This window comes from Vitis riparia, chromosome 5 (assembly GCF_004353265.1).
Source record: "Vitis riparia cultivar Riparia Gloire de Montpellier isolate 1030 chromosome 5, EGFV_Vit.rip_1.0, whole genome shotgun sequence".
NCBI classification, from domain to species: domain Eukaryota; kingdom Viridiplantae; phylum Streptophyta; class Magnoliopsida; order Vitales; family Vitaceae; genus Vitis; species Vitis riparia.
In genome coordinates this window covers 118,742-142,129 of record NC_048435.1, presented here as the reverse complement: position 1 = coordinate 142,129, position 23,388 = coordinate 118,742, and the positions used below count along the sequence as shown (strand labels likewise).

Sequence of the window (23,388 nt, the reverse complement as noted above, 5' to 3'; positions counted from 1 at the left end):
AGGCTATAGAATAAAGTTATAGGAAAAACTCCCTCAAAGGCATGTCCCCAAGCCACTTGTCCCACTAAAACTTCATACTGTTTTCGAGAAACCCACCTTAAAACCTGTTCTATCCTTGAAAGCCTACTAACCACCCTTGATTACCTACCACACCCTCATTCCATAACCCTACCTCGCCTCTCTAGTACACCATTCTCCTTGTCGTACTTACCTATAGTTACTCATTTCGAAAGAGGATTCCTTTTAATTACAAATCTCTAACACTATTTTCCCATAAAAGCCTTATTAAGGATGGATAAATTTTTTATGCCTAAGTCCGTTTTTTCCTTTTTCATGCAAACAGTAAACCAATTCACCAAATGTGGCCTATGTTCCTAAGTTCTCCTTTAGAGAAAATCTCTTTGAATATTTTCTAGTCTAATAGTTATCCTCTCTGAGGTGATAAAAAGAGACATGAAATAAACCGACAAGTTGGCAAAGTTTTTTTATCAAAGTTTACGTCCTGTCTCTTCCACAAAGCAAGCTTTTTCTAAAATCTTTCTTTCATCCTATCCTAAACCATAGAGGACCTGAAAAGGGCTCTCAAAGGAAGGCCTAAAGAGGTGGTTGGGAGAAAGCTCACTTTACAACTTAAAATCCCAATAAGATCCTCCATGTTTGGGACCACCCCAATAGGAATCAACTCGTTTTTCTTCAGATTGATCTTAAGCCCTAATATTACCTTAAACCACATAAAAACCCAACTCAAATACTCTAGGTCCTCCTTACTAGTATCGTAAAGAATGAAGGTATCATCCATGAATAACAAATGAAAGACCTCCACCCCCACACCATCTCTTCCCCTAATTGAGAAGCCGTCAATAAACCCCTTCCTCTTTTGCCTTGATGAGAATGTGGAAAAAAACCTTCATTGTCATGATCAACAAATAAGAAGATTGAAGCTGGAGTAGAAGAAAAAATAGAAAGCATTGAAATCTTATTATTTTTTTAATATGAAATACAACTAGATTTATAAATTGACTCTAAGATTCAAGAGTCATTAAAATTGAGGAAACCAAAAATCTTATCCTAAAAACCTGGTGGATATCCAACACCGCTAATTTGATAAGATTTAAAAATAAATAAATTAACATTTAATTTTAACAAACTTAGGTGACTAATTCAAATCAACAAATATTTGAATAATTCAAACTTCAAGCTTTCCAACAAGGACAACGGATCTCCTTGTTGCAAACCTCTAGAGCTTTGAAAGAAACTTGATAGGAACCCATTGACTAAGATAGAGAAACACAATGTAGAGGTGTGTACCATCTAATCCACTTGGAAACAAATCTCATTTTTTCCAATAGTGCAAAAATAAAACTCTAATTTACATGAACATGTGCCTTTTCAATATCAAGCTTTGAATGATCTCTCTTGAATAGTCTTTAATTAAGTCTAGAATTAATGGCCTCATTCAAAATGGCGTCCAAAATTAGTCTCCTTAGCACGAAGGCATGTTGGAAATTTGAGATTATATTACCCACCATTTTTTTAAGTCCATTATTTAGGACGGACCTTTGCTAGAAGTGTGTATAAACCTCTTACTAAGCTAATTAGTCTAAAGTCCTTCAAGGCGTCTACACCCTCTTTCTTTGGAACTAGACTATGAATGTGGTGTTTAACTCTTCTTAAAGTAGATTTATGCAAAAAGCATTTGTCACTCTTTCCTTAATGTCAACTTCCTAGGTTAGTGTTTTGTCATTCATTCATATCTTAGCCAAAAAAATTCCTTCTTTTTTTCGCAATGGTTATTTTGTGAAAGAAAAAAAAATTAATGTTCTTATCTCTCTTTTAGCCAATGTTCTTTCTCCACCATCTAGTAGGATAGGCGCATGGTCTAACACTGGTTTTGGTGAAATGCTTTGGAACAAGTTGCTAAAAGTCTGAAATAAGCTTTCATAATCTTTCGAAACAAGATATTGGTCCAACCTAGAAGTTAGCCTATTATTTACCTCGCTACACTAAGTAAATGAAGCACTAATTAAAGGAAAATCTTTTAGTTCCAGGTCCTCTATAACCTTTGAAATATTCTTTGGCAATTCCTTCTTTCCCCTGAGAATCTCATAATGTTGAAATCTCCTCCCACACACCATGGATCATTCCCAAGACCTCTAATATCACTCAATTTTGCTTATAATTTTTCCCTCTCCTCGTTTAGATTGGACCATAAACCCTCATGAACATCCCAATAAAGTTATCCTCATAGTTTTTGAAATCAATAGGAAACTGAAAGAGTTCCTACTTCCATTTCAATAAGCTATAGCACCTGGTTATCCTAGAAAACAAATATTCCCCCTACTTGACCTCATGCTTTTATTATGGGGATTCCAGGCACCTACCACACCTAAACTCCTCACCAATTGAACTGACATTTGTTGAACTTTTGTTTCTTGAAGACAAACAAGGTTTGTTGAATGCAATTGAATTAGAGCCTTGATAACTTTTACGCTTATTTGCTTCATTAATCTCTCTAACATTCTATGAAAGAATGTGGAGTTTCATTAACACACTAGCTAATTCCTAATTACTTTTTCCTCTCTCCTCTCATTAACTAAGACTTATAATTAACAGAACATTCCAACTTACGAAGTTGTCTCTCGAACTTAGACCCAACAGAAATATTCTTTTGAAACCCCTAGCCCAACAGTCTTTCCATTCTTTCTAAGCTCCAATCTACTCAAAAGCACCAAAATTTCAAACCATCTATTGGTAGCCCCATAAATTTATTGAAAGAGGCCAAATTACTAAAGCAAGCCTTAGACATAGCGGAAACCCCGTAATGGACTCTTTGAAGCACACCCCTTGACCGGATCAAGCTTGCTAAATCATGAGCTTTATGTTTGTTTCTCATGGAATCACTTCAGATGTTCCTTTGGCTTACCCATATATAAGGCCAAACCTTTCATTTGAGCTAAATCGCTCCTTGCATGTGAACTTTCTTCCCCTTCATAAATTATTCGATATCATTTCTAACCATTGATTTATTTGTTTTAATGCAACGGAGAGAGGCATGGTTAATGAAGAATTTGAAGACTAACTATGGAGGAACATAGACTCAATTCATTCTATGATACTCTTATTACAATGAAAGAAAGCATAAATAAATAGCCTACAGATATGAGACAATTCCGGACTGGTATACTATCACCGGACGGAATTTCCCTTACATGGAAAGAGAATAAACTCTTACATGGAAAGTGAATAAACTATTACATGGAAAGAGAATAAACTCTTACATGGAAAGTGAATAAACTACCTTGCTAGAATTACTCCTAAATCAATTATAATAAAGGCAGTATATTTCACTAATTTAGGGAAGTAAACAGAGGATGCTAAATATGGGGAGGAACGCACAGGATGGAAGGCGACGTGGGCTTGATTTCCAACACTCCCCCTCAAGCCGCGTTGTAGATGTTGATCATTCCAAGTTTTCCTGTCAGATCTTCGAAGTTAACTCGAGCAAGAGCTTTTGTGAGAATGTCAGTCGTTTGACAGTTTGTCGGAGTGTAGCTGACTTTGAAAACTCCTTCTTCAATCTTTTCCTTGATAAAGTGTCGATCTATCTCCACGTGTTTAGTTCGATCATGATGAACTGGATTCTTAGCGATACTGATGGCAGCTTGATTGTCGCAGTATAACATCATGGGATGCTTCAATGGAACCCGTAATTCTTCTAACAGCCTGTTCAACCAGATTCCCTCGCAGATACCTTGTGCCATAGCACGAAATTCTGCCTCAGCACTGCTACGAGCTACCACTGACTGTTTCTTGCTTCGCCATGTAACCAAGTTCCCCCAAACAAATGAACAATAGCCTGAAGTTGATCTCCGATCAGTCACTGAACCTGCCCAATCTGCATCTGAAAAAATCTCAATATCTTTCTTTGTTGTTCTTTGAAAGAAGAGACCCTTTCCTGGTGTCATCTTGAGGTACCTCAATATTCTGATCACAACAGTCATGTGTTTTTCGGTTGGATTATTCATGAATTGACTTACCACACTAACGGAGAAGCCGATGTCTGGCCTTGTATGAGAAAGATAGATGAGTTTCCCCACAAGACATTGATATCTTCTTTTATCAACTGGCGTACTTCCATCACTTTCTTCCAGTTTGACAGTTGTATCCATAGGTGTTTCTGCCGGCTTGCATCCTAGCATTCCTGTTTCATTCAATAAGTCCAGAACGTATTTGCGTTGTGAGACTGCTATACCTTTCTTTGACCTAGCAATCTCCATTCCGAGAAAGTACTTGAGGTTTCCAAGATCCTTGATCTCAAATTCCTTTGTCAGTAATTTTTTAAGTAAGTCAATTTTCTCTTCATGATCACCTGTCAAAATTATGTCGTCCACATATACAATGATAATTGCCAGCTTCCCTTCTGGGAAGTGTTTCACAAATAATGTGTGATCAGATTGACATTGAACGAATCCGTACCCTTTCACTACCTTAGTGAACCGTTCAAACCAGGCCCTGAGAGATTGTTTGAGACCATACAAGGATTTTCGGAGTCTGCAAACCTTGTTGAATTTTGATGTCGTCTCAAGTCCAGCAGGAATGTCCATGTAAACTTCTTCCTCTAAGTCACCATTGAGGAAGGCATTCTTCACATCAAGTTGGTGAAGTGACCAATCGAGATTAACTGCCAAGGATAAAAGTACACGAACAGTATTGAGCTTGGCAACTGGAGCAAAAGTTTCTTGATAGTCAATGCCATAGGATTGGGTGAATCCTTTGGCAACCAACCGAGCCTTATACCTGTCCACATTACCATCTGCCTTGTACTTTACTGTGAAAATCCACTTACACCCAACTGGTTTCTTACCTCTTGGGAGGTCAGTAATTTCCCACGTACCATTCTTTTCCAGCGCCCGAACTTCCTCATCGACTGCCGCCTTCCACTTAGGATACTTGAAAGCTTCCTGAATATTCCGAGGAACTTGTATCTCTGTGATGCTAGAAGTGAATGCACGAAACGTAGGTGATAGCTTATCATAAGAAATAAAATTTCCAATGGGATGTTGAGTGCATGATCGAATTCCTTTCCTCCAAGCTATGGGCATATTAAGAATATCATTTTCTAACTCGGAATCAATAGTACCATCAGGAGCATTGTTACCTGGAAGTTTGCTTGGATTAGGACCCGGTTCAGCCTCATGGGTTTGTTGAGAAAGTGCTCCTTCCTCCGTTTCCTCTTGGATGTGCTCCTTATCCCACAAGTCAACAATGGACTCGGGCTGATTAAATGACTCTGGAGGAATGTGATTTTCAGTGATGATGGGTGGCTCACTGAATGACTCAAGATCCCAAAATTGATATTCCTGAGTTGAATTCTCCCCCTGAATATCGTTTTTGGGATAGTAAGGCTGGGTTTCAAAAAATGTGACATCCATTGAATTGTAGAATTTTCTTGTGACCGGAGAGTAACACTTATACCCTTTTTGATTTGAAGAATACCTAAGAAAGATGCACTTGAGTGACCTAGGATCAAGTTTACTTCGATGTTGTTGATTGATATGAACAAAAACAGAGCACCCGAAAATTTTGGGTGGGACGGTGGAGATGAGACGAGTAGTCGGAAAGGATTTTAGGAGTGTTTGACAAGGTGTTTGGAATTTTAGTACCCTAGACGGCATCCTATTGATGAGGTAGGCTGCCGTAAGGACAGCTTGCCCCCAGAATAATTTTGGAACATTCATGGAGAACATTAGTGATCTAGCCACCTCTAACAAATGCCTATTTTTCCTTTCAGCGATTCCGTTTTGTTGTGGGGTATCAACACATGAACTTAAGTGAACTATCCCTTCTTGTGCTAGAAATTCTCCTAGAATGGAGTTGAAATAATCCCTAGCATTATCAGACTTTAGAATTTGTATTTTTGACTGGAATTGGGTCTGAATCATATTTTTAAAATTTTTGAAAATTTGACTCGTTTCAGATTTTTCTTTCATGAGAAATACCCAAGTTAATCTAGTGTGATCATCTATGAATGAGACAAACCACCTAGTACCAGTTACATCTTTTATTCTTGACGGACCCCAGATATCGCTATGAATCATTGAGAATGGACTAGACTCTTTATAGGGTTGAATGGGAAAATGAGACCGGACTTGCTTTGATAATTGACAGATTTCGCACTCAAAGGATTTTGGATTTTTATGAAATAATGAAGGAAATAAATGCTTGAGATACATAACATTTGGATGACCTAAGCGATAGTGCCACAACATAATTGCACTATCGTTATTTTGACATGAAACCGAAAAAGAATTACTACCAACTGCCATTTGAGGTTGTTCTTGTGGATCATGGAGCTCCTTAAGGATGTAGAGTCCAGAGCATTCCTCAGCATTGCCAATCGTCTTCCCCGAATCCAAATCCTGAAATTCATAGTGAGTGGAGGAAAAATTAGTAATACACCTCTTTTCCTTAGTGAGTTTACTAATTGACAATAGATTACAGTCCAAGTTAGGAACAAGGAGAACAGAGTTGAGAGTAAGATCCCTTGATAGCACAACTGAACCTGTTCCGGCAACCTTTGATAGTGAACCATCTGCTATTCGGACTGTTAAATTATTTGGACATGAGCTATATGTATCAAAAATTGTCGCATCTCCCGTCATATGATCAGATGCTCCTGAGTCCACGATCCAAGGTTTTTTACGTTTCTTACCAACAGTAAAGGCACTCAAAAAATTACCTTTGTGAGCCAAGGTTCCGGAACCAATGAGCTGGTTGGAAGATGAGCCAGTTTGTGACTGTACTGACAAAAGAGGAGACAGTAGTTTCTGAAGCATCTCCATTTGCTCCTTATTAAAAGGGCTAGCTTCAGGTTGTGGCGATTGTTCATCGGTAGCCACATGATTGCCTCGTCCTTCTTTCTCAAGTGGTTGACGTGGCTTCCAATCTACTGGCTTTCCATGAATCTTCCAGCAAGTTTCTCTTGAGTGTCCCGGCTTTCTGCAATGATCACACCAAGGTCTACCTCCTTTAATTTTTTGACGGTTGTCAAAAGGAGCGAATTGAGTCTTAAGAGCCGAGCTTTCTGCCATATTCAGTTGTTGATGGGATCCCATCATGAGATTTTTCCGACTTTCTTCACGACGCACTTCAGAGAATGCCTCTCTGAGGCTAGGTAGAGGTTTTACTCCCATGATTCTTCCTCTGATTTCATCAAGATTTTTGTTCAAACCTAACAAAAATTTAAACACACGTTTCCCTTCGACAATCTTTTTATACAACAAACCATCTGTAACATAATTCCAGTTATGAACCTCAAACGTATCAAGTTGACGCCATAGACGAGTAAGAGTATTGAAATATTCAGTTACCGTAAGGTTTCCTTGACGCAAATCGTGGAGGATGCCTTCAATCTGGATGATTTCAGATGTGTTTTCCTTGTCTGAGAAAGTTTCTTTTGCAATGTCCCAGATTTCTTTGGCAGTATCAAATGACAGAAAATTTTCACCAATGTCAGGGGTCATAGAGTTGACTAGCCAGGACATGACCATATTATTTTCTGCTATCCACTTCTTGTAGGTTGATGCTGTGGTTTCTGGTGCCGCCGAAGCTCCGGTGATGTAGTCATCTTTCTCCTTTCCCCGTATAAACATTAATATGGATTGAGACCATTGCAAATAATTTTGCCCATTCAGTTTATGGGCTGTGATTGGCAGATGAGAGGTTTCCATTTGATGAGAGGATGAAGACGATGAGATGATGATATCAGAAGTAGAGGACGATGAGTTGGTAGCCATTCCAAAGGCTGGACCGTATTTAGGCATAACCTAGAAGAATAGAATTGAGTAGAAAAAAAAACTGACTAAAGATGAAGACGATGAGACAGGATTAAACCTGCTCTGATACCATGAAGAATTTGAAGACTAACTATGGAGGAACATAGACTCAATTCATTCTATGATACTCTTATTACAATGAAAGAAAGCATAAATAAATAGCCTACAGATATGAGACAATTCCGGACTGGTATACTATCACCGGACGGAATTTCCCTTACATGGAAAGAGAATAAACTCTTACATGGAAAGTGAATAAACTATTACATGGAAAGAGAATAAACTCTTACATGGAAAGTGAATAAACTACCTTGCTAGAATTACTCCTAAATCAATTATAATAAAGGCAGTATATTTCACTAATTTAGGGAAGTAAACAGAGGATGCTAAATATGGGGAGGAACGCACAGGATGGAAGGCGACGTGGGCTTGATTTCCAACAGTTAAAGTTGATATTTTCTTTTATTTATGTTCAGATTCCGTATGCTGCCTCTGCCAAAACAGCCAAAGTTGGGATAGACTAGGGCGATAGCATCCAATGGTCTAATTGGGCTCCATTATTATTATTATTATTATGATTATAATTATTATTTTCTTTATTTCTGTTGGTTAGAGTGAGTGAACATGTATCAGTAAAAAAATGAGCAATCCCCAAGTTGCTTAGGTGTTGCTGCTTGTATTGGTAAAGAATGTGCCATAGGTTTTAAGAGAGTGGGGTACAGAGCAGACAAGGAGTGTAACATCAACGAGAATGATTTCCCATAGACGTTTGATGGATCTGCTGGTGAGCGGTGACACAGGACAGCGGGAGAGTCCTGCAGAACCATACACCTATCCACCCAAAAGATGAAAATATCTAACAATTTTTTAAAATTTTCATCATAACATTCATAATTTAGGGGTGCCATGACCTTATTTATTTTAGGGAAATGATATTAATATCAATATCAATATCAATGTATATATATATATGTTTTTTTTTTAATAACTACTGTTATTTTATTATTCTATTTATCAAAGTTCATTTATGATTGTGACATGGATAGACTTTTTTTTCCGAGAGTTTCGGCCAGATGTGTCGGCCATTTCTGATTCATACACAAAAGTAGCTACCATTAAGCTAACGAATTTTCACGCTGCCCTTGGACTTATAATTTAATTTTTTCAGAGGTGACATGTTACTTGTGCAGCTGTACTTTACTCTTTTGTTTTTTTATTTTTTATTTTTAAAAAAAAATTGTTGGGAGATGTTCCTCTAATTGAAGGTTCAATTTTTACCTTTTTAGTCTCTCATCCTCAGAGCTTTCACATATGCAATCTCTTTCATCACACGTTCTCGCAGCTCAAGACATTCATGTGTACAAATATGCCTAATTATAGATTTTCGTACATGTACATCAAACCTCAAAGGCTCAAACAAAAATATTGAATTCAAATATTGATATTTGTGGAGAATGGATTCAAGACACCCACGAAAAAAAAAAAAAAAAAAAAGAAGTGTTTTTAGGGTTATTTTAAAAAAATATTTGTATATATATTTTAAAGCTTCATTTTTTAATCTTAGTATATTAGCAGGTCAACACATGCATGTGCACAAATATGTCTAATTATATACTTTGGAGCATGTACCTCAAACCTCTAATTACATATAGTTACGTTTTGATTCAAATATTGATATTTGTGGAGAATGCATCTAACAAGCCCACGCGATGTTGGCTTACCTTACAAGTACAATCTTGGCTTACCTTACAAGTACAATCTAAATAAAATAATGTTTTCAATTGTTTTAAAAAGATAACTATACAAATATGAACAACAAATTAAAAATAAAATATTAAACATAAAAATTATTTTTAAATTATATCTCAAAACATAAAGAATAGATTAACAATATTTTATATTTTTAAATAAATTTTTATTCTACAAAACATTTGAAATAATTTTTAAAAATTGTTTTGGGAACATAAAATCCTATTTGATAATTATTTTTAAAACTAGTTTTTTATTCTTTGCAATAAAAAATATAAAAAAAAAATATGTTTGATAATAAAATAATAATAATAATTTTATATTTTAAACAAAATGTTTTCAAAAAGTACTTTTAAATTATTTTTAATTGTTTTCATGAATCTTTTAAGGGTTAATTTAAAAATAAGTATACAAAATACGATTAAAAGTAAATCATTACATATACAAATTATTTTTAAAATATGTCTAAAAATATTTTTAAACAAAAATAAAAACATTTCATATTTTAGGTTCTTAAAAACTGTTCTTGAAAACATTCTCAAACGGAACTTAAATGCTCCATTTTTCTTTTTTGTTTTTTCAAAAAATATGATTTGAATTTAGAATTAGTAAAAGAAATTAATATGTGAATTATCTTAAATAAATTTTAGAAATCATTATAATAGTTTTTAAATAGCTCTTACAAAAATATATTAGAAACACATCTAAAGTGTTGAAATTTTATTCTGATTTTGATGGAAATTAGAAGGGTTTGGATTTATTGAAATATGAAAGAAAAAATGCATATGAATTTTTTCTAAACATAAAAAGCTGGATTAAAAGAAATAAAAATTTTGGATAAATTTTCTAATTTACATGATGTATAGAACAATATAATAAGGCAAAGCCACACAAAGGGTGAAAAACATGCATTCAAAGTTCTTGTTTTAGCTTCAATTCTACTCTTATATATGGTGTCGATATGTTTTGAACTCCAACCTGACCAAGGAGTTTTTAGAAGAGATTTCTCCAAGCACAGTTTGAGAATCATTTTTGTTTCTCTGGTAAGCATAGTGATGATCTCGCCTGGGCAAGATTAAAATTTGCATGACACTTAATTTGGCTTGGATCTCAAAACATACAAGGTTTTTTTGGTCTGCTTATTATCTTTTGGAAATGAATCAGGTTCCAAACAAGAACCAAACACTAATTCAAATTTACTTTCCTTTTTTTATGGACTCAAAATTCAACTACAAAAATTCTCTAATTTACAAAGAAAGCCACCTTTTGTGACATAACTCCACTAAATTATTTACTTAAAAGATTCTTACAGACTACTACTTCAATCCTAGTTTACATGTATATTATAATTTAAAGAAATCAAGTTTCAAAGAAACCCAATGCTCACTTTCAAAGAAACTTGACTCATTGACCAAATTCAACTGGAAAAGATTTTCTAATAACCGAGAAAGACATACCCTTTTATGATACAAAAATCAAAACCTAAATCCGAGACTAAGAACTTCCAGATTCCTCTTTCCTTTCAAATTCGTCCTAAATCTTCAACAATTTTTATTGTTCTTAGTTTCTTCCCTTTCTCGGCAACCAAAACAAGAGTCAATTCATGAAAAGAAAAGAAAAAAACACAGCAAAGAAAAAAAAAAATAGAAATCGAAACTATAGATTGTCCACATTTCTCTTTCCTTTCAAATTCTTAGTAACTCTAAAACAATCATTTTCTTTCTTGGAAACCAAACAAGACTCAAATTCATCTAAAAAAAGAAAAAAATAAATGAAAAGAAAAAATGAAAGAAGACTTGAATCCAAAATTTAGAGAACTGTAAAGGCGTTAGCGAAACTATACATTGTCCACATTTCTCTTTCCTTTTAAATTCTTAGTAACTCTAAAACAATCATTTTCTTTCTTGGAAACCAAACAAGACTCAAATTCATCTGAAAAAAGAAAATGAAAAGAAATGAAAAGAAAAAAGGGAAAGAAGACCCGAATCCAAAATTTAAAGAACTGTAAAGGCGTTGGCGAAACTGTAGATTGTCCACATTTCTCTTTCCTTTCAAATTCTTAGTAACTCTCGCATCCTTTTCTTAGACATAGATTACTTGAGTTGATCTTAAGATCAAGTGTTGTTTGTGTATACAATTTATTTAAAAGATACAACTCCTTAAGAAATCAATTAAACATGGGTTTTTGTGTTGGTAAAAAAAAATGAAATGTCTTAGGCATTTTTATAGGAATGAAAGTCATGTTTCTTAAAGTAACTCCATCATTAGTGTTGAAGGTGCTTCTTCTACCTTTGCGAAAGGCTCCATTTTGAACTATGAGATATTGATGAGTCCAAGTCTCACACAAAAAAGTAAGAAACTCCATTCAAATCATGAAAAATATTGAGTAAAGCAAAAATATTAGGAAAAATCTCAAATTTTCTTATTTGTATTACAATGAAATTATGACGAAAAATAACTCACAAAAACTCTAATCAACTTTCTTGTGATAGGAAAATAAAATTGCATAAAAAGGCCCCTAAGAAAAAAAATGCAAAACAATTTTATTTTTTTTATTTTTTTAAGTATACATGATGTATAGAACAATATAATAAGGCAAAGCCGCACAAAGGGTGAAAAACATGCATTCAAAGTTCTTGTTTTAGCTTCAATTCTACTCTTATATATGGTGTCGATATGTTTTGAACTCCAACCTGACCAGAGAGTTTTTAGAAAAGATTTCTCCAAGAACAGTTTAAGAATCATTTTTGTTTCTCTAGTAAGCATAGTGATAATCTCGCCTGGGCAAGATTAAAATTTGCATGACACTTAATTTGGCTTGGATCTCAAAACATACAAGGTTTTTTTTTGTCTGCCTATTATCTTTTGGAAATGAATAAGTTTCCAAACAAGAACCAAACACTGATTCAAATTTACTTTCCTTTTTTTTAAAGAAAGTGGACTCAGAATTCAACTACAAAAATTCTCTAATTTACAAAGAAAGCCACCTTTTGTGACATAATTCCACTAAATTATTTACTTAAAAGATTCTTACAGACTACTACTTCAAGCCTAGTTTACAGGTATATTATCTTTTAAAGAAATCAAGTTTCAAAGAAACCTAATGCTCACTTTCAAAGAAACTTGACTCGTTGACCAAATTCAACTAGAAAAGATTTTCTAATAACCGAGAAAGACATACCCTTTTGTGATACAGAAATCAAAACCTGAATCCGAGACTAAGAACTTCCAAATTCCTCTTTCCTTTCAAATTCGTCCTAAATCTTCAACAATTTTTATTGTTCTCAGTTCCTTCCATTTCTCGACAACCAAAACAAGAGTCAATTCATGAAAAGAAAAGAAAAAAACCAAAAACCGAAACTATAGATTGTCCACATTTCTCTTTCCTTTCAAATTCTTAGTAACTCTAAAACAATCATTTTCTTTCTTGGAAACCAAACAAGGCTTAAATTCATCGGAAAAAAAAAAAAAAGAAAGAATACCTGAATCCAAAATTTAGAGAATTGTAAAGGCGTTGGCGAAACTATAGATTGTCCACATTTCTCTTTCCTTTCAAATTCTTAGTAACTCTAAAACAATCATTTTCTTTCTTGGAAACCAAACAATGCTCAAATTCATCGGAAAAAAGAAAAAAAGGAAAGAAAACCTGAATCCAAAATTTAGAGAACTGTAAAGACGTTGACGAAACTATAGATTGTCCACATTTCTCTTTCCTTTCAAATTCTTAGTAACTCTAAAACAATCATTTTCTTTCTTGGAAACCAAACAAGGCTCAAATTCATCTGAAAAAAAAGAAAATGAAAAAAAATGAAAAGAAAAAAAGGAAAGAAGACCTGAATCCAAAATTTAAAGAATTGTAAAGGCGTTGGCAAAACTAGAGATTGTCCACATTTCTCTTTCCTTTCAAATTCTTAGTAACTCTCGCATCCTTTTTCTTAAACATAGATTACTTGAGTTGATCTTAAGATCAAGTGTTGTTTGTGTATAAAATTTATTTAAAAGATACAACTCCTTAAGAAATCAATTAAACATGGGTTTTTGTGTTGGTAAAAAAAATGAAATGTCTTAGGCATTTTTATAGGAATGAAAGTCATGTTTCTTAAAGTAACTCCATCATTAGTGTTGAAGGTGCTTCTTCTACCTTTGCGAAAGGCTCCATTTTGAACTATGAGATATTGATGAGTCCAAGTCTCACACAAAAAAGTAAGAAACTCCATTCAAATCATGAAAAGTATTGAGTAAAGCAAAAATATTAGGAAAAATAACTTACAAAAACTCTAATCAACTTTCTTATGATAGGAAAATAAAATTGCATAAAAAGGCCCCTAAGAAAAAAAATGCAAAACAATTTTTTTTTTTTTAAGTATACATGATGTATAGAACAATATAATAAGGCAAAGCCACACAAAGGGTGCAAAACATGCATTCAAAGTTCTTGTTTTAGCTTCAATTCTACTCTTATATATGATGTCGATATGTTTTGAACTCCAACCTGACCAGAGAGTTTTTAGAAGAGATTTCTCCAAGAATAGTTTGAGAATTATTTTTGTTTCTCTGGTAAGCATAGATAATCTCGCCTAGGCAAGATTAAAATTTGCATGACACTTAATTTGACTTGGATCTCAAAACATACAAGGTTTTTTTTTGTCTGCCTATTATCATTTGGAAATGAATCAGGTTCCAAACAAGAACCAAACACTAATTCAAATTTACATTCCTTTTTTTAAAGAAAGTGGACTCAGAATTCAACTACAAAAATTGTTTAGTTTACAAAGAAAACCACCTTTTGTGACATAACTCCGCTAAATTATTTACTTAAAAGATTCTTATAGACTACTACTTCAAGCCTAGTTTACAGGTATATTATCTTTTAAAAAAATCAAGTTTCAAAGAAACCTAATGCTCACTTTCAAAGAAACTTGACTCGTTGACCAAATTCAACTGGAAAAGATTTTCTAATAACCGAGAAAGACATACCCTTTTGTGATACAAAAATCAAAACCTGAATCCGAGACTAAAAACTTCCAAATTCCTCTTTCCTTTTAAATTCGTCCTAAATCTTCAACAATTTTTACTGTTCTCAGTTCCTTCCCTTTCTCGGCAACCAAAACAAAAGTCAATTCATGAAAAGAAAAGAAAAAACATAGCAAAGAAAAGAAAAAAACCAGAAACCGAAACTATAAATTGTCCATATTTCTCTGTCCTTTCAAATTCTTAGTAACTCTAAAACAATCATTTTCTTTCTTGGAAACCAAACAAGGCTCAAATTCATCTGAAAAAGGAAATGAAAAGAAAAAATGAAAGAAAACTTGAATCCAAAATTTAGAAAATTGTAAAGACATTGGTGAAACTATAGATTGTACACATTTCTCTTTTCTTTCAAATTATTAGTAACTCTAAAACAATCATTTTCTTTCTTGGAAATCAAACGAGGCTCAAATTCTTAGTCTCGCATCCTTAGAGCTTTCACATATGCAATCTCTCTCGTCACACGTTCTCGCGGTTCAACACATCCATGTGTACAAATATGCAAAATTATAGATTTCCGTACATGTACATCAAACCTCAAAGGCTCAAACATAAATATTAAATTCAAATATTGATATTTGTGGAGAATGGATCCAAGACACCCATGTAAAATAAAAATAAAAATAAATAAATAAAATAAAATAAAATAAAAAAGAAAAAAGAAAGAAGTGTTTTTAGGGTTATTTAAAAAAAATATTTGTATATATTTTAAAGCTTCATTTTTTAGTCTTAGTATCTTATAAGGCAACACATGCATGTGCACAAATGTACCTCAAACCTCTAATTATATATAGTTACGTTTTGATTCAAATGTTGATATTTGTGGAGAATGGATCGAACAAGCCCACGCGATGTTGGCTTACCTTACAAGTACAATCTAAATAAAATAAAATAAAATAATGTTTTCAATTATTTTAAAAAAATAATTATACAAATATGAACAACAAATTAAAAATAAAATATTAAACATAAAAGTTATTTTTAAATTATATCTCAAAACATAAAGAATAGATTAACAATATTTTATATTTTTAAATAAATTTTATTCTACAAAACATTTGAAATAATTTTTAAAAATTGTTTTGGGAACTTAAAATCCTATTTGATAATTATTTTTAAAACTAGTTTTTTATTCTTTGCAATAAAAAATATAAAAAAATATGTTTGATGATAAAAATAATAATAATAATTTTATATTTTAAACAAAATGTTTTCAAAAAGTATTTTTAAATTATTTTTAATTGTTTTCATGAATCTTTTAAGGGTTAATTTAAAAATAAGTATACAAAATAGGATTAAAAGTAAATCATTACATATGCAAATTATTTTTAAAATATGTCTAAAAATATTTTTAAACAAAAATAAAAACATTTTATATTTTAGGTTCTTAAAAACTGTTGTTGAAAACATTCTCAAACGGAACTTAAATGCTCCATTTTTCTTTTTTGGTTTTTCAAAAAATATGATTTGAATTTAGAATTAGTAAAAGAAATTAATATGTGAATTATCTTAATTAAATTTTAGAAATCATTATAATAGTTTTAAATAGCTCTTACAAAAATATATTAGAAACACATCTAAAGTGTTGAAATTTTATTCTGATTTTGATGGAAATTAGAAGGGTTTGGATTTATTGAAATATGAAAGAAAAATTGCATATAAATTTTTTGTAAACATAAAAAGTTGGATTAAAAGAAATAAAAATTTTGGATAAATTTTCTATAAATAATAAAATATATTAAATTGAAATATTTAAGAAAATAATGATAATATATTATAATAACATTAAATATATATATATATATATATATATATATATATATATATATATATATATATATATATATATATATCACAAAATGAAGTTTATACGATCATATTCATACCTAAGTATTTAAATTTTTATGTAATATATATAAAGGAGAATATTCAAATATGAGTGGTCCTTCTTGCCATATTATTATTTTAAATTAGAAATATTTTAATAGAATATTAAAAATATCTTACATTTTTTTCTAATAAAAATGTTAAAAATATGTGGAATATTTTGAGACGACCCCATAAGTCACATAACACCGACAGTGAATGTGTCCCTTTGGATGAGTTGAGCCGTTGAGGTAGCCACATGAAGGGCACAAACACTGAATCTGTGCAGGGTCTTTTACATATATATTAAAATTAATTTTATTATAGGTTTATAGATTATATTTATATTAAGGCATAATGTCGAATTTCGAAAAGGATTTTTTTTTTATATAAAAAAAAATAGTTTATTTTTCTTTCAAATATGTTTAGAAATACTATTATTTAAATAAAAAATCCATCTTTCTTGGGGGGTGATGGAAACACGTGGATGGTGGTCATTTCAGACATGACCATTGAACTTCCAATTATATGAAAGAATGAGGGGCCGGGACAGGTAGGCCTTCACTGTCTTTAAGTTTTAACAGCCCACTTGTGGGACCTCCTCACCTCGAAATCGCAAAAAATAAAGTAAAATAAATGGAAAAGGTACCCCACCAGTGGGTGTGGTCAAGGATACAAACATATATAATATATTTGAGGGGATTTTTATTTTTTTGGGCCAGTTCTTGTCGAATCAATAATTAAGCGGAATTTGTCTCTGTCAAAGTCACAGCACTAGTAAAAGCGAAACATAAATGCTATAACTTTTTTTTTTTTTTTTTAAATTCCCCATTAAGATTTAAGTTTTTTATGTTATATACTTTTAAAATTTTGGCATGCCTCCCATTCCCATTCGCTTTCATTTGTTTTTGTCACGTTCCCTCCACTTGATTGGACATTATTGGGGTGGAACCTACATCATTGTTTTTATCAACTTGACAGAAAAATTGATTTTTTTTTTCTTCTTTAAGAAGAGTTCAACTTTAAAAAAGACAGAGGAAAACATGGGATGGCAGCAAGTGGGTCCAAACGTGATTCACACCCCTGTTTATTTTGTTGAGTAGGTGAGAATAGGGCGATCCAGCCCAACTCATCATCATGTCCATTTCGTACCATTGGTTCTCCATTTTTCCAGACCCCAAATTTCCAATTCCTCCACTCTACTCTTTTTTTTTCTTTCTTTCTTTTTCTTTCTTCTTTTTAAAATTAAATTATTTTTCAATCCACTTCTATGACATGCTTGATTGCCTCTGCAACGGATTTATTTTATTTTATTTTGAAACTTAAACTAAGAAAATATAACCCAAATGATTTAGCCATGTCAGTGCAGTCGGAATAATTCAGTCATTAATCTTCGTCATTTATTTGTGGAAAAGAATCAACTATCAAGATATCCAACGCCATAAAGGAGGTCTCATCATAAAAAATCCAACCCATTTGCTGTAGAATAATAAAAAACATAGGGTTATGAGCTACTTCATTAAATTAAAAGGCAACAATACAGGGAAAACTGGCACAAAGAAATAAGAATTCTTCCCACCTTCTCTTTCTTTCCCTCCCTCACAAAGGCACCAAACCACAACTTCCCACTAACTGCATCTTCATTTCGGACATGGAAAGCTTGAGTTTCTTCGTTGGAGTAATAGGTGAGGGACCGTTGTAGATCTGTACACAGCAATGCATTCATGCAAAGAAATGGATAGGGAACTGATCATAGGGTTTTCCTTGTTGCAGGTAACATCATCTCAGTGCTGGTGTTTCTAGCTCCCATGTAAGTTCTTTCATGCTTTGACACAGCTTGATTCTTCTCGTTCTGTACTAAACATTAAACATCAGTTGATGATCAACTCCTATCTTATGATGAAATTGCAGTGGAACGTTTTGGCGAATAGTAAAGCACCGATCGACCCAGGACTTTGAGAGCCTTCCCTACGTTTGCACTTTGTTGAACTCATCCTTGTGGACTTACTATGGAATTATCAAGCCCGGGGAAATACTTGTAGCCACTGTTAATGGTTTTGGTGTGGTTGTTGAAGCTGCCTATGTTACCTTATTCCTCATATACGCACCGGCAAAAATGAGGGTAACTTCATCTGAATTTTCACCATCACACTTTGTGGCTTACCGCCTCCTTCCATGGCTGATTTGTTACGAATTACAGGCCAAAACCGTCGCTCTGGTCAGCCTCTTGGATGTGGGGTTTCTAGCTGCAGCAATTCTAGTGACTCGCTTGGCATTGCAAGGAGATACGCGGATTGATGCACTAGGGTTCATATGTTCCGGCCTCAACATTGTAATGTACGGCTCGCCTCTAGCTGCCATGGTGAGAATTACTGCTTGCTCATCATCTATATTTGCAGTAACTGAGATTTTTCTTTGGTAATTGGGAATTAACGACACAGTGATTTCGATGGGGTGATCCAGTTTTGATTTGGGAGCAATGAACTGGATGATCTTCTGATCCAATTAAAACGAAACCTTGCAAGCATATAGGGTGTAATTTAGTCTTCAACCAAAACTTAACAAATAATTAGCTAACATGAATCATTTCCTCTGAAAAGTAGTCTCAGTTTATCATTATAATTTTTATTTACTCGTAGACTTTCATCCTCCTCTTCATTCCAACAAGGCAGGTTACTGTGCAGTGGGACACTTCAACTTGGTGTAAGGATGGTTGTAGGGATTTGGAAGCGACTCTTGGTATATTCCAGGAGATAACCTATCCAGCTATGTGTGGTCCATGATCCATACTAATAGAATAGGGTTTTCTGATGTGGAGGGAGGGCGGGCACATGCCATTAATGTACTTTAATACAGTAGTTGCATAGGGAAATGAGGGAGAGAGGGGGTTGAAGCCAAAGTTACATCTGCTCACTTGCAATGGATGGCCTTTTGTCAATCCAAAACCCTCAGCATGCATCTTACCTTTGATTCAAAATAAATTTCTTTATTTACTCAGATTTGGACAAAAGATGATGAATAGGATTGTAGCAGATGCAGCTTGTATATGGTGAGGGATTAATGCTAAATATATATGCTTGTCCAAATCATGTTCAGAAAACAGTGGTGACAACCAAGAGCGTGGAGTTCATGCCATTCTTTCTCTCATTTTTCCTTTTCTTGAATGGAGGGATTTGGACCATCTACGCTGTGCTTGTCCGGGATTACTTCCTCGCTGTAAGTTGTTACTTGTTACATTAATTTGATCATGAACACCACCACCACCCACCTCAATAATGATCACTTCATCGTTTAATTTCCTCAAAATTAACATAGCTTTCACCATCATAAACCATGTTAATTTTAGTCGTTCTGATTTGTTTCAATTTAATTTATAGAAAAATAGTGCCCTAGTCATGCCCAGGGCCCAGGGCCCAGGGGTATACCGTGTACGTTATATAAGCCCTATTGATAAGTACGTTCCCTGCCATCATAATGGACATTGACCCGAACGTACACCCACGATGAGCAATACTTAGATATTGCAAATCTTCTATCGAAAATTATGACTTTGAAGAGTAGTACTGCAATACGTATGATTTTCCTAACAACATGTGATCATCTTTCAATTTTTCTAAAAGGACATGGAAAAGTAAATATGTTTCACACTTGTGATATATTACTACTCTGGTTTAATTTAGGTACCGAACGGGACGGGGCTTGTGCTTGGAACTGCCCAGTTAGTGCTGTATGCACTTTACAGAAACTCAAAACCATCCAACAAATTTTCCATAGAAGATGGGTCGCAAGAAGAGCACCTCATCGCATCTTCCAGCTGAGCACTTAGGATAGAGTACTCTCTGATAACATTTTCACAAGTATTAGGAAGAAGAACAAACAAAAGAAAAAAGAAGGGAAAATGATTTCATCACACTTCATACCAGTAAACTGCTACGGAAAAATGAGAGTGAAGAAGATATGTTATATTTTGTTGTGGTAAGGTGTTTGTAGACTTCAATTTTCTGAGTTCTCCGGTTTTGTCATGGATGACATGTATTGTGGATTTTAGATATGAGAAGTGGGTTTTGATTCAGCCCAATGGACTAAATTTCGAAAAGGGTTGGGGGTATCCTAATGGGCCTTTGGGCTTTGTAGGAAAAGCAATAATCAATCATTTTAATATCCCACTTTTATCTATTTTCAGCTCGTAATTTCTTATATATGTTTTTGTAAACATTGAAAAGCATTTGAAATTTGATCCCTGGATTTAGTCCCATTTGCCTTTCATCTCTATTTTCTCATATTTACCTTCTTCAGCTTTAGTTCTTTCTAAGGGGCATCGTCAAAATCAAAGCAACCTTTTAATCATATAAAAATCAAATCAAACCAAAGTTTTACTTTGATTTGATTTTTCCATCATTAGTTGGATATAAGTCAATTCAGGTACGAAATTAATTTTAAAAAATATAAAATTAATTCTATCAAAACCTGTAAAAAAAAATGTATAAATATAAAAATACTCATCCAATATCAAGTTCTTAAAATGTTAGTTTCATTAGATTTTTATTGATTCAAAGACAAAGAAATCACAAGAACTGAACTAACTAAATCAAACCAATTTTCATGATTGTTAAAAATTGAATCAATTCAATTGAATTAAATTGTTTTTTATCAAAATTTCAGTTTTCACTCCCTCATCGTCCCTTCGTAACCAAAACAATGGAGATGGATGGGAATTGATAAAAGAGAGAAAAAAAATGACCTTTATGATATATTTAAAAAAAACAAGTGTCTCATCAAATATAGACATACTTTGAAACTTACTACCAAAATAGTGGGCTAGTCATATATCATGCCATATATAGGTCATATAAGATGTATATATTAAAATCTGGTTTGTGGTTTCATAAAAAGGAAGAATAGACCTTAAGATTAAAAACCACATTTAGAAGATGAGGTTCAATTTAAAATAGAAATGATAGGAGATGAGATTTTGGTTAAAAAATCGCATTCAAAAGAAACTATATTTAGAAGATGAGCTTTAAATTCAAATTTAGAAGATAGGATTTTAATTCAAAATTTAGAGGTTGCGGTTTTAATTCACATTAACAACATTTTATTATTTTGTTTTGTTTTAATTTAAATATTATGAATGATTGTAATATATATATAATCACGGGTCATTTTGTTGACTTGAAATTTTATTAAATACTTCTCTTTTATTTATTTTTATTTGTTAATTTTATTCGTATCATCTCTTACTTAAAATAAGAAAAAAATTTGATAAAATTTCAAATTAATAAAAATAAAAATACATTTAATCAAACATAAAAAAAAAAAAAAAAAGAGAGGAATGAAATCAACTTTTTTTTTAATTTAAAGTATATAACTTTTGTATATTTATTATATAATTTTAAATAAAAATAAGTTAGTGATATAAATAATACGTGTGCCTTGTAATTATATAAATGTAGTTTGTAAATTTGAATTGCAACCACATCTTTAAGACGTGGTTTTGTTTTAAATTAAAAGAAACCTCCATCTTTCAAATATAGGACCTTACCTTTTGAATATGATTTCCTGCCATCAGAAGATTATTTTCATATTTAGTTTGGACTTTCGAGGGGCGTGTAGGGTTGATTGTTATTATTCTTTTTAATCTTAGATTCTGGAATACTAAAGGCTAGGATGGTACGGTCTAGTGGGCTAACTGCTGAGTCGACACGGAGCCGGGATGGGGACACCGCACCAGATTGTACCCCAGGGCCCAAGATCATATGGTTCCAGAACACGAACCCAATCGCACCCAGCGCAAGTTAGATTCAACAAGGAGCAATCCAACTAAAATGTACCAGGCTTACCAGGTGGCAAAATCATTTTAAAAAGAGCACAAACAAGAGTGCGGGTCCCATGATCCAACGGCTGATGTGACAGTACCTCGCTCCAGGGGGCAGGATAAGATCTGAATCTACCCTTTTCTTTCTTAAAAAAAAAAAAAAAGGAAAAGGAAAAGAAAATAGGAACGACCCGATCGAGATCGGACGGCAGGGGAGGAGTTGATGGTGCGTGAACTTTTGTGCTGCAAAATTCAAGGAAAGAAATAATTGGGAGATGGACCAAACTTAAAAGTCCTAACTGGACATGCAGATAGGCTTTATATTAAAGGATTGAATTTGAGGTGCTATCACATGTAGGTTTGAAATTAAAAAAAGCTCCTACCATCATGGGCCCTACTAATTTAATTTCACTACCTAGAGTCACTTCCCCTCAGCCCTCACTTTATATTTCTAAGATTTTGATCAGCTTGGCCCTTGGGTCATCTTATCGATTCGGTACTCGGTAGCATCAATCATGATATGTGTGATTTGTACTCCTTTTATACATTGGTATATTTTGGCCTCATATTTCTTCCCTTCTTCAATGAGAGATCATACATTTTTTTTTATTTTTTTTTATAAACGCCTGTTAGACAGTGTGGGGGGATCAAATCTCATGTTACACTTTTAATGATCTAAATTTAAATTCATATGTTTTTATAACTTAATTTTTAGAAGAGGTTATTTAATCTTTTAACTGCATTTGTTCAAGGACATATGTGTCATGGAAAGACGTATGGTGAATTATATTATTATTTTATTGTGATGGAGTGATTATGAAGTTTTGGTAAAAGAAAAAAAAAAAAAGTTATGGGATGGGGGGCTTCGATCCTGGACATTAAAAACATCAATTCAAATCTCAATCAAGGTCCAAGGAGCACAGTCTTTCACAGAGGGCTTAAAAAAAAACAGAAATAATTATTAAAGTAGCAAGATGGGAAAACCTCACCAAGGAGAGCCACACACACACTCGTTGATACAATAATATAGAAAACAAATAATGATACTTGGTATAATTTTTCTTGATGAAGACAACAAACCCCATCATCAAAACC

At 33.2% G+C, this 23,388-nt stretch overlaps 2 protein-coding genes across 2 annotated transcripts; one reads left to right on the top strand and one right to left on the bottom strand.

Annotated features, from left to right (window-relative positions):
* Nucleotides 1-5,984: 5,984 nt before the first annotated feature.
* Nucleotides 5,985-7,288, bottom strand: LOC117914170. Its single transcript, XM_034829395.1, has 2 exons — nt 6,740-7,288; nt 5,985-6,419 (listed from the first exon to the last, which is right to left on the bottom strand). Exons 1-2 carry the CDS (start codon nt 7,191-7,193, stop codon nt 6,385-6,387), a joined length of 489 nt encoding a protein of 162 aa, XP_034685286.1. The 5' UTR covers nt 7,194-7,288; the 3' UTR covers nt 5,985-6,384.
* Nucleotides 7,289-17,921: 10,633 nt separating this feature from the next.
* Nucleotides 17,922-20,733, top strand: LOC117913848 (bidirectional sugar transporter SWEET17). Its single transcript, XM_034828922.1, has 6 exons — nt 17,922-18,163; nt 18,252-18,288; nt 18,390-18,600; nt 18,679-18,840; nt 19,575-19,694; nt 20,159-20,733. Exons 1-6 carry the CDS (start codon nt 18,130-18,132, stop codon nt 20,294-20,296), a joined length of 702 nt encoding a protein of 233 aa, XP_034684813.1. The 5' UTR covers nt 17,922-18,129; the 3' UTR covers nt 20,297-20,733.
* Nucleotides 20,734-23,388: the final 2,655 nt, after the last annotated feature.

What these genes read in the sequence shown, in the direction of transcription:
- LOC117914170 (XM_034829395.1), bottom strand. Translation starts at nt 7,193, where the DNA reads ATGGGAGTAAAACCTCTACCTAGCCTCAGAGAGGCATTCTCTGAAGTG. An exon ending in CGGAACCTTGGCTCACAAAG is followed by an intron (nt 6,420 to 6,739) that starts GTAATTTTTTGA and finishes TATGAATTTCAG; the next exon opens with GATTTGGATTCGGGGAAGAC.
- LOC117913848 (XM_034828922.1), top strand. Translation starts at nt 18,130, where the DNA reads ATGGAAAGCTTGAGTTTCTTCGTTGGAGTAATAG. An exon ending in TTTCTTCGTTGGAGTAATAG is followed by an intron (nt 18,164 to 18,251) that starts GTGAGGGACCGT and finishes TCCTTGTTGCAG; the next exon opens with GTAACATCATCTCAGTGCTG. An exon ending in CTGGTGTTTCTAGCTCCCAT is followed by an intron (nt 18,289 to 18,389) that starts GTAAGTTCTTTC and finishes ATGAAATTGCAG; the next exon opens with TGGAACGTTTTGGCGAATAG.